Consider the following 12117-nt stretch of genomic DNA (forward strand, 5'->3'; position numbering starts at 1 on the left):
CTTTCAGTGGAATGATGACTATAAGACTCGAATTTCGGCCAGGCGCGGTGGCTCAGGGTGGTAATCCCAGCACTTTGTGAGGCCAAGGTGGGCAGATCAGTTGAGGTCAGGAGTTCGAGACCAGCCCCCTGGCCAACATGGTGAAACCCCATCTCCACTAAAAATACAAAAATTAGCCAGGCGTGGTGGCGCACGCCTGTAGTCCCAGCTACTCAGGAGGCTGAGGCAGGAGAATTACTTGAACCGGGAGGCAGAGGTTGCAGTGAGCCGAGATCGCAACTTTGCACTCCAGCCTGGGCGACAGAGCGAGACTCTGTCTCAAAACAAAAAAACAAAAAAAAGACTTGAATTTCAGAGCAGCCTGTCCCCAGCCCCACCTTCATGTCTTTGGTCTCTCCCAGCTACCTTTCTGTCAAAGGTGAGGGGCACTGGTGCCATGAAGCTGCCCAGCTCAGGACCACGATTTCTTTTCTGTTGACTTTCATCAGGTTCCCGGGCAAGCTGAACGTGTCTGGTCCCAGCACTGAACTTCTTCTGCCAAGGCACAAGCATGCGCTTCCACAGGACCTCATTTCCAGGATCTTTTCAACATCCTCTCTATAGTCACTGCAGCCCCTTCATTTTTAAGCAGCCCCAATCTAGAGCTACTTAGGAAGGACTGAGGAGTGCACATTTAGATACGTATCTAGCAACTGAATCAAGACTTTTTCAAAAAGCTCATTTATAAGCAAAGACCAGTGGCGCTGCAGGACGGCGTGCCAAATGATTCTGGGGGAACTTTTCCTCATCTCGGCGCACTCTGAAGAAAGGGCACAACAAATCAGTCTAGCGAGCACCTCCCCTCAAACACACACCTACTTCTTTGCATCCCTAAAGGTGCTAATAACATAATCACTCGCCTCTTGCTTTAAGTTCCAAAGCTCATCTGCATATGAGAGAGAAGTTAGAGGACTAAGAAGCCCAGAAGCTTGTCCTGCTGGGAGACTTGGCTACACCCTAGCTCACAGGCCTGAGGTGTAAGACGGTTGAAAACTTCCCTCTGGACCGTGCAGACGAAAAGCCAGGTAACACAAACACAAGTGGGCAGCCATTCTTCTGCTTCCAAGGCCAGAGCTCTGCAGAGCCACAGCAAGTGCAGAAGCCAGGGTCAAGAATCAGGACAGGAGGAATGAAGCCCCAACTCGAGGGACCTGGCAGATGGCTGAAAATCAGGTTAGAGGGACACAGCTGGACATGCAGGCAATAAAACTCAGGAAAGGGGGAGGAGAAAAAGGGTGGAAACTCCCTGGAAGACACGGAGTTTTCCAAGGGTACTCTGGTCTAGCCCACAGACAGGGAGCAGTTACGAAGCAGATTGCTCCTCATTCCAACAGGGACCCTACAAATGCTCCCACAGCCAGCTCAAGGCAACAGCACCATCACTTTTTTAAAAGTACAGAGAATAAACAGGGAGACTCGAGACAAAAACTACGAGTACACCTTCCCTTGAATCCCTAGCAATAAGACGACTGCAGACAGAAAACAAGTAGTTTTTAATCTTTATTGGTGAAAAACAACTAGTAAAACAAGTTTTTTAAATCTTTTTTGAACTACTTAATTCAAATCTTATTTACATTTCACCAAATGAGCTAATGCCTCCTTCACCCAGCATCACTATGGAAGATAGCACGGTCCTCTGCTTCTGAAGCCGGAGGACACACACACAGCAAGAGACCAAGGGCACACAAGGCCACTGATCCACAGCTCAGCTTCCTGAAACATCATCCTGAATCAAGGATCCATGGACAAGAGTTCCTTGGTAAATATGTTTAAAACATTTCATATTGAATCCCAAAAATGGTATGGACTACATGGTTAACATCACAAAACAAGTAAGGTAACTTGAGATTTCAAACAACAGGTCAGGCTTGCAAAAGCCATTTCTTCCCCATTCCCAACTCCAGCTCCTTAGGAGAATACCTGCTGACGCCTCTGCTGTTAGGAGGACTTGGTTGGAAACGACCGTAAAATTTGCATTTAAGTTTACCATAAAAGTAGACTTCCTTTTTTTCACTTACACTTACATAGCAACACTTTTTAAAAACCCTTCTTGAGGGAGGCTGAGGCAGGCAGATCACAAGGTCAGGAGATCGAGACCATCCTGGCTAACACGGTGAAACCTCGTCTCTACTAAAAAAAATACAAAAACTTAGCCGGGCATGGTTGCAGGCACCTGTAGTCCCAGCTACATGGGAGGCTGAGGCAGGAGAATGGCATGAACCTGGGAGGCGGAGCTTGCAGTGAGCATAGATCGCGCCACTGCACCTCCAGCCTGGGCAACAGAGCAAGACTCCGTCTCAAAAAGAAAAAAAAAACCCTTCTTGATAGCTCTTCGTGACATACACCTTTTCTTTCATAAGCGTGCCCTTCACTTGCTCTAAGAGGTGCAGGACTGGCCCCACAGAGACTGTTACCCCAAGACTTGGAGTGTCATCACCAGCTACCCTCTTCAGCGAACTTCATGAGCAAACTTATTAACATCAACTCACCGGCCTCTGGCGGAGCCTTTTCCTTTACCAAATAACCTGTTTCTAACATGCTAAAGATGCCAGTTAAGTCCGAGTACATCATGCCTAAAGCAAATGTCAACAGTCTCCAAGAGAGACCCAGAGCTGTCGTCCAGTGTGCATGGGGTGGTGGATCTTTTTGCAAACGAAGATGACTGTGTTTGTCCTGGTTCTCAGATACGCTAAAGAGCTGGGATGTCCACATTAGTTACATGCTATTAATAAAATAAGAGAAGCTTCTGTGTGCGACTATGTGACGCCCCGAATTCCTCAACAGTAAACTACTAATGAAAAATGGGTACAGATGAAAAATGGATACATTTTAACCAAAGAACATTCATGATGTGCAGTCAACATTGTTGGGTTTTATCAACGAACACTAGGAAACTACCAACATAGAAAACGTCACATAGCAGAGGGCCTAATACAAATGAGACAAAAGGTAAATAAAACAAAAGACATTCTCGAAATATATCGAAGCTGACTTCTCCCCAAAAAAGAAAGTATACTATACAGTCACACGTTGCTTAACTACGGTGATATGTTCTGAGAAATGCGTTGTTAGGCAATTTCACTGTTGTGCGAACCTCACCGAGTGAACTTATACAAACCTCAATGTTGTAGCCTACTACACACCTAGGCTGTATGGTAGAGCCTATTGCTCCCAGGTTACAAACCTGTACAGATGTTACTGCACTGAATACTGCAGGCAATGATAACACAACAGTAAGGACTTGTGTATTAGTCCATTCTCACACTGTTAATAAAGACAAAACCAAGACCGGGTAACTTATAAAGGAAATAAGTTTAATTAACTCAGTTCCACATGGCTTTGGGGGGTGGCTCACAATCATGGAGACAGGTGAATGAGGAGCAAGGTCACATCTTACATGGTGGCAGGCAAGAGAGTTTGTGCAGGGGAACTTCTCTTTATCAAACCATGAGATCTCATGAGACTTACTATCAGGAGAACAGCACGGGAAAGACCCACTCCACGATTCAGCTACCTCCCACAGGGTCCCTCCCATGATACGTGGGAATTATGGGAGCTACAGTTCAAAATGAGATTTGAGGACACAGCCAAACCATATCAACTTGTATATCTAAACATAGAAAAGGTACAGTAAAAATGTGGTATTATAATCTTATGGGACCACCATCGTAAGACCAAAGTATCATTATGTGGTACAAGATTATATATCAAGGCAGACAGAACAAAGATGTTGAACATTTTGCTTCAGAAGCAACTGTGTTATAACTATTATAATCCATTTCCATAAACAGTCGCCTTGAAATCTACTGTTTTGCATTTTCAGTATCATTAGGTAAATCTCAAGTGTTGGTTCAAACCCTCAATCCCTGCTCATGCCACAAATTCCAAATCAAGCAGATTTCTTCAGATTCTGGCAATAAAAGCAAACATTACTCCAAAGGGCCCTCTCATTACAAATTAACTAGATCTTTAATAAAATATAACTCTCATTAAGAGTGATACTACATAGCACTTGTAGGAAACCAGCAAAACATTCCAACTGCCCCCAACCCAAAATGATGACTAAATCATAAAAATGGAAAAACACCAAAGACTTAAAAAATGAATTGCAGATTAGGTAAAAACTCACCAGAATATTTCAAAGAAAAAAAAGTAATTACTGAAAATTAAAACTCAATGGTTGAATAAAATGGCAGATTAAACACAGCTCATTAGTAAACTATAGTTTAGATCCAAGGAAATACCTAAAATGCAGCACATAAAAAGAAAATAAAACACAAACAAGGAGATGGAAATGAAAGGGTAAAAGACAAGGAAGAGAGAATGAAATGATCCAATAGATGTCTACTTGGAATTTCAGACGAGTACAGAGAAGCAGTATTTGAAGACAAATTGGCCAAATTCATTTTCGAACTGATGAGGCACAAATTCAAAAAGCAGCACAACATATACCCACCTAAAAAAAAAAAAAAATCACACAAAATACACTGTTGTATTAAACTAGAGGAAACCAAAGTCAAAGAGATGATCTCAAGAACAACCAGAGACAGAAGACAGATCTCCTAGAAAGTGTCTACACCTATGCTGACAACAGTCTCAGCCAGGTACAGAGGCTCTCCCCTGTAATCCAAGCGCTCTGGGAGGCTGAGGCAGGTGAATCACTTGATGTCAGGAGTTTGAGACCAGCCTGGCCAACATGGTGAAACCCCATCTCTACTAAAAACACAAAAATCAGCCAGGCATGGTGGTGCACGCCTATAATCCCAGCTACCTGAAAGGCTGAGGCAGGAGAATCACTTGAACCAGGGACGCAGAGGCTGCAGTGAGCCGAGATCATGCCACTGCACTCCAGCCTGGGCGACAACAGTGAAACTCCATCTCAAAAAAAAAAAGTCTCAAGAATAGTGCAAAGGCAAGGCAGAAGACAATGGAGCACCATCTTCAGAATGAGAGGAAAGAAATGAACCAATTAACCAGTTTTATCTGAAATACTATTCTCTTTCAAAAATGATGGCAAAATAAAGACATGTCCAGATAATTAAAAAAAAAAAAACAGAAAACCTAGAAACTTTTCCATCCATAGACCTTCACTAAAGAAATCTCTAAAGGATACACTTAAGAAAAAAAAGAAAATCCCAGAAGGAAGTTCTGAGATATAAAATGGATGATCTGATTGAAGAAACTGGTGAAAAAACTACTAAAGTCATAGGTGAATCTAAAGAAAGGCTGTATAAAATAATAATATTCTATTTGATGAGGGTTTTTTCATGGGCAATAAGAAAGCAGTAGCATGTGAGTTCAGGAATGCACCAGGGTTCAAGGATTGTAAAATCTTCACATTGTCAGAAGTGCCATTAAATATTGACTATCTTTAGACTTCATGTATGCATAGTTGCAAAATTAGTCACTTAAAGACTAGAAACAGTATACGACTTCTAAACCCAATCAGTGAGGTTTTAATATGGTTTTACTGCAGGTTGTGGCAGAGGACAGTTCGACAAAACTAATGTCAAAGTGGTCCATGGAGGACAGCCACAGTTAAGTCTTAGTTCAAAGGTCTCAATGCTGTTTTTAATACTTGCTTTGGGTCCTATATCCATCTAAGAATCAGATGAAAGCTCTTGATTCTCTCCCCCCTGAAATATGGTCATATGTACTTGTACAAATTTTCATAAAATTCTAGTTGAGGTTATAACTGGATTTAAAGTCATATCTAGACTTGTAATAGGCCCTCCACAGACTTCCTGGAGAACATGAACCCCAAAACCTTGCCCAGCTTAAAAGGCTGAAGAGAATTAAGTTTGTGTGGGAAACAGTGAAATTCTCCATTCTAGAGTTGAAACCATGTAAGGAGCTGAGGAACAAAATGTAAAAGGAACAGCAAGAGGCATGATGCTTAGGGGAGGAGGAACCTGGAGGTAAGCAAGGAGTCAGGAATGGAGACTCATTCCTGTAATTCACTCTTCCATTAAAGTAACTCAACAATTATGCAACGATTGCAATATTTTGAGCTGTGGAAAATAATGACCAGAAAATGAATCTGAGCTTTAAAGCACTTCCATTCTAGTGGACAAACACGCCAGGCAATCAAGACAGAAAACAGAAATTACAACACCTTTAGCTAACTACTTGATGTTTGTAATATTCCCTTCCCGGAATTACTCAGCTAACAACTAGCAGTGGGTCAAGGAGCCTGCAGAAAGCAACAGTATGGTCCACTTAGAGCTCCTCTTCTGCCAGGCAGATCCCCAATCCACCCCCACCCACCTCCACGCATAGCCTAAGGGTCTGAAACACAGAAGGGTGTATCCAGAGGCTCCTAAATCCACCGGCATTCCAAAAAGAAGCTTCTCGGAACATAAGATTCCGGTCTCCATCCAAACACTGAACATTACAATCTCGTGGTTTGGGTTCAAGAATCTGAATTGAAAAAAGACCCCAGGCTGGTCCTGTTCCACCTAGGAGTGCTCACAACATAAAAACTATCACTCCTTATTTACAAAAAAATTCATTTCAGACCTGGCTTTGTGAATCACAGTTATCCAAAACTGTGAACCAGAACAATGCGAAGAAAGTGTTGCCTACATACCATGAAAATATTCTCCGTGGTTAAAATCATTACAGAGCACGAGGGAAAAGTCTATGATTCTTAGATATCACAGCAAGAATGAAAACACACTATTCTGGTACACAGGAATTGAAAGTAGCTCAAAGGAAGAGCACATGGGAGGTTTCCACACTGTTGCTGGGGCAAATGAATAAATAATATTCTCAGCAACTCACAGGAAAAAGAGCATTTAAGATAGGCTATTTATTTTCAAAACACACACGCACGCACGTTTGACCTCACTGCCTCACTATCAACTCCGGAAGTCAAATGAACTCTTTTGCTTTCCTAATTTTGGTGATCCCAATCTTTTCAGACAGCGACACCACATACAACATATGCTGACTTAGCTTAGCCAACATCCATGAAAGGTGTCCTGGTCTCTGCGACTTCCATTTGAACTACAGATTGAGACTTTATTCATAACTGCTTTCGGTCAACATAAGTAAAAGCCTTGTGGTGCACAGGAGAAAGCAGGAATCTTATCCCAAAGTAGGAAGAAAGATTCCAAGGACCTACCTTCCCCTGCAAATCCTGATCATCCCTTCAAACTAACCAACTTTAAAACAATTTTCTACACACCAGATACGAGTTCGTTCTTAAAAGCTTACTTCCATTTTTGAAAATGAAAATATAAATATTCTCTCAGAAGGTCAAGACTAATCATTGAGAACTTGTTGAAATTTAAATTAACTATTACAGGAGTTCTCAAGGGAATAACTCCACATCTACTGAGGAAAAAAGGAATTATTAAGACATACAAATAAAGAGAATGCTTATTCCATTTTACTACAGCACACGTTCCTTATTCGGTCCCACATGAACAAAGTCTTATGGTGGTTACCTGACTGCTAGATAAATTAAGGTCCTCTTGACCTCACAGCTTTCTCTGGTGATATAATCAATTTATAGAATATTTTCAAATCCTAAATCTTTAAGAAGGGAAAACAGGTTTGGTTTCATGGTTTGAGAGTTGGGTGCTTTTTTTCCTCTTTAAAAATGGAAAATGTTTTTTAGTATTGCTTTTACATACTAATGCCATTTAAGCCTCAATTATTTAGTTATCATCCTCCCTATTTTACTGATGAGAAAGTTTAGGATAGATAGTTAAGACAAGTACAAGACAAGTTACTTAACAAGCTTCTAAGAACAAGGGAAGGCCAGGTGCAGTGATTCACGCCTGTAATCCCAGCACTTTGGAAGGCCAAGGTGGGCAGATAACTTGAGGCCAGGAGTTTGAGACCAGCCTGGCCCACATAGTTAAACCTTGTCTCTACTAAAAATACAAAACATTAGCTGGGGAGCGGGGGAGGGTGCACGTCTGTAATCACAGCTACTCGGGAGGCTGAGGCATGAGAATAGCTTGAACCCGGGAGGCAAAGGTTGTAGTGAGTGGATATCAAACCACTGCACATCAGCCTGGGAGATAGAGCAAGACTCTGTCTCCAGAAAAAAAGAAAGAAAGAAAGAAAGAGACAGAGGAAGGGAGGGAGGGAGGAAAGCAGGGAAGAATACCACCCAGATCTTCTAGCTCTAAGTCTAGAGCTGGGATGAAAGTTAGAAATACTGTCTAACGTCCACATATCCCCAACCCTTGAGTAAACGCAGGTTCCTAAACAGATTATGACAGCTGATCACCTACAGCAGCGTTTAACAAACAACGTACAGGGCAAAGCCAGCCCACTGCCTATTTTTGTGGAACCTACAAGTTAGGAATCATTTTTACATTTTTAAGTGATTGGGAAAAAAAACAAATGTGTATTTCATGACACATAAAAATGATATAAAATATACTAAATGAATTTTACTATCCATAAGCAGTTTGAGACACCGTGCACATTCATACAGGAGTCTACGACTGCTTTTGCACTACATGAAGTGAGCTGAGTGGTTGCAACAAAGACCATAACATAACCTACAAGTCTAAAATATGTATCATCTGGCCCTTTACATTAGAAGAGTGATGTAAAGGATGTTTGTCTTTTTGTGAAAACTATGAAGTTCTAACCCATGCCGCATCAAAAATTTGTTTTTCTTCAATCTGAGCTGCTGGAAAAGCAGGGAGTAAATCTATTCTATCTTTCAACTAATAGTAACTCTTCAAATTTTGCAAGACTCATGCTCTATCCATCTTTTCCAGGACCTGTTCCTTTATTTTTTGTCCACAAAGTCTAGTTTCAATACCCATTTAAACATTTACTAAAGTCCTATTACTACATACCAGGTTCCATGCTAAGTATTGGAGACATTTCTTTTAGGCGAGAAAACCAAGGCTCAGCAGTTGGGTAACTCACCCAAGTTCCCAAAGTTACTGCAGACCTGCCCTCCTACCAGACCATGTGAGTTCAAAGAAGCAAGACCTTGCATTTCCTCCTGTCAATACATCCCTCTAGATTCGTGGAGCTTGAGGCCAAATATAAAACTTCTATTTCAGTTTAGGCAGAAATGGACAAAACAAGGCAACTAACATCCCTTGACTTGGCCACAAAAAGTATCTTAGTGTCTTTCCCAGCCTTCTCAGACGACCGTGTTCATTTACAATTGCGTATCACTTCTGCCCTACAAATAATACCGCCTTTATGAAAACAATACAACTATACCTTTAGAAACAAAACCAGGTTTCAGGGAGGCATTTTAAGCCAGTTACAATACAATCATCATCACTTACTGGGTGCTTGCCACGGGAATTTTAGGGTGGGCTTTACTTATGTTCTCATTTAAACTTCATAGCTCTATAAGGGAAACACTGATCCCAATTTCACAGATGAGGAAACTGAGCTTTCAAGACTAATTTACCCAAGCTGACAGAGTTGGAAGTCACTAACTGGGTTGTCTGACTCCAAATCTAGGCTCTCAACTGCTATGCAAAACTTTCAATGTCAACTTTCAACGGTAACATAGTCACAGTGTTCAATGGTAACACAGTCACAGTGTTCAACGGTAACACAGTCACAGTGTTCAACGGTAACACAGTCACAGTGTTGCCTACAAGTAAAAGTTAAAAATTTTGCCTTGAGAGATACTGACCACTACATATTTACTACACATACTTAAATTTATCACCTGTACTATACTTCTATAGTACCTTTTTCCAAAACTAAAATAAAACCCAGAATCAGAAGTTCAATTGTGCAGGTGTATCATTTCTTTGCAATATACTTACTTCCTCCCCAATAGACACTCCTTGAAAGCATGAACCATTCTCATACCTCAATATTTCCCTGTGAAACCTCCATATGGCAAGCATTCAATAAACGTTATATGAACACAGACTTAGTACAAAATGTTACTCATTAATGACTTCTGTTAAGAATAGAAACCTGAATATACAGAATAAGCACAGAAGGAACTAACCTTAGTTCATAATGTCCTGGTGTGAAACGTGCTGTCTTCAGAATCATTCTTACACACATAGGATACAACTTACGTATAAGGTACTACTCTCATCCACTGATGGAACTGATTATGTAATTATACTCATAAAAGCAAATGCCAAGCGTGAACGCTCATGACTAAACAACCAAAGAATGATCTAATGTAGAAACTAAAATCCCCCATACCCTCATGCTATGTACTTCCCCCCTGTACAGACTTCACCCGGAAGACCTCAACCTCAAACATCCCAGCCTCTATTTCTGTGTCTTCCAGACAGACACCACTTTCCTTCCTAGAAGGAAAGCTCCTTGAGAACAGGGAGATTTTTCTTCTTTTACATCCTCAAATGACCTCAAACAGTATCCTGAATACAGTGGGGCACAGCTAATGTGTAAAATGGTTGAAAAGAATGGAACATTTCCAGTACCAGCTAAGGTATACTGACCACATACAATGTAAGGAGAAGCAACAACCTTACCCTTAATTCTACAGAAGGCAGCTTCCTCCTGAGAACTTTTGCAAACACTTGCTCTTAAAAAGCACCAAAAAAGTTGCCAGAAGACTAATATCGCAGACAACAAAGCTCTACTCTATGCCAACAGCAATAATACGCCCATAAGAGAAGACAACCGAAAGGATCCCTGGGGCCACAGGGCTCTACTTGTTATAGATGTTTCCTTTAGTCCCTCAACACCCGGGTCCCTAAACGCATCATAAAGGTGACTCTAGAGAGTCCTCCCAAGTTTTAAGTCTCTCAGGAACTTATTTATAAATACATGTGAAACCAGACAATCATTTACCCAGAAGAACAGAAAGCCTTCCAAACTTCTGTACTCCCAGGAAGTCTACTTTGAAATACGTCAAAAGAAGTTACATGGAGACATACAAAACATGTCTTAACGATCCAAATTGGTAACTCTCAAACTGGAAGCTGGTTTAAATCCATCGACCATAACTTACAGTTCTGGCTATGCCCTTCTCATTTGCAACGCTGCGGCGCAAATGAATGACGGTGTATCAGCGTTAAATTTAAATTTCCTGGCTCTGGCCACAACGCTAACCTAATTAAAGCATGTGGTCAACGTTTAGCATTTTCGGTGCGAGATTTTGCATCGCTTTGGCGAACAGCAAAGTCGAAAGCGTTTGCACTGGTCTTCTCCCCGCCACCCCCCGACCGGGGGCAAAACCCTCTCGCAAATGCTTTACTAAATGGTCAAGAACCCCCCCCCACCCCACCCCCGCACCGCCCACGGTCCCCGCCGAGCGGCAACGGGGGCTCCACTTCCATGATCCACGCCAAAAGCACTTTGAGCTCAGTCTGAGCAAGTGACTTGTGTCAGCACCACTTCCCCACGGCCGGGACCCCCCCCCACCCTACGCCCGGCAACTTCAGGACCCCCCGGCCGGGGCCCCTCGGAGCGAAGGCTCGGGCTCCCTTCACACACATTTCCCGTCCAGCAAACTGCGGCCGCGGCGGGGGAGGGGACGCGGCGGGCGCGGGCGGCGAGCGGGGCCGTCGGGCGGCACGGCCGGGCCGGGAGGGGCGGCGGGCGGGGGGCGGCCCGAGGCCGGGGGGAGGGGAGGTACCTCGTACAGCTCCTCGGAAGCCATGGTGGGCGGCGGAGTTGCGGGCGGGAGGGGCAGGGTCGGGGCGGGCGCCGGCTCCGGGCGGCCGACACTTTGTTTCAGTTGGGTCCTGCGTGGCCTGCGCTTCCTGCTCCCGCGGCCGGCCGGGCGCTGGGCACGGACGAGCCTCTCGCACTCCGCGGCCAGTGCGGGCCGGCGGCGCGGCGGGGTTGTGCGCAGGAGCAGCTGCGCAACGCGCCCTGGGCGCCCTGCGCTCACTCCCCGGCGGGCCGGCTCGGGCTCGGGCTCATCGCGCCCCGCCGCGGGGCCGGGCGGGCTGGGGCGGGCGCGGCGGCGTGCGGGCGGCGCGGCCGGATCGCGGCTCCCCTCTCCGGTGTAGTGCAGAAAGCTTCCTACTTGCGACCAAAAAACCTGCCCCGGCTACTGAGCATGCCCAGTGCGGCCGCCCGGCCCGGCGGAGCCGCGCTCTCGCGCTCCGGGTTTTCGGGCCGCCCGCGCGGGAGGGGCGG

At 44.0% G+C, this 12117-nt stretch overlaps 1 protein-coding gene across 4 annotated transcripts in view; it reads right to left on the reverse strand.

Annotated features, from left to right (window-relative positions):
• LOC105487350 (chromodomain Y like) overlaps positions 1 to 12117 on the reverse strand; it is a 243940-nt gene that overhangs the window by 158345 nt on the left and 73478 nt on the right. The window contains exon 1 of one of the 4 annotated variants that reach the window (XM_071097691.1): positions 11609 to 12013. The exons of 2 other annotated variants lie outside the window; for them this stretch is intronic. In XM_071097691.1, the coding sequence (XP_070953792.1) occupies positions 11609 to 11632 (24 nt within the window). In that variant the 5' untranslated portion in view covers positions 11633 to 12013. Of the gene's footprint in view, positions 1 to 11608; positions 12014 to 12117 lie in introns of those variants that run through there. One more of the 4 variants, XM_071097690.1, reaches the window with a different exon arrangement.

The sequence above is a fragment of the Macaca nemestrina genome, chromosome 5 (genome assembly GCF_043159975.1).
Source record: "Macaca nemestrina isolate mMacNem1 chromosome 5, mMacNem.hap1, whole genome shotgun sequence".
Classification (NCBI taxonomy): Eukaryota; Metazoa; Chordata; class Mammalia; order Primates; family Cercopithecidae; genus Macaca; species Macaca nemestrina.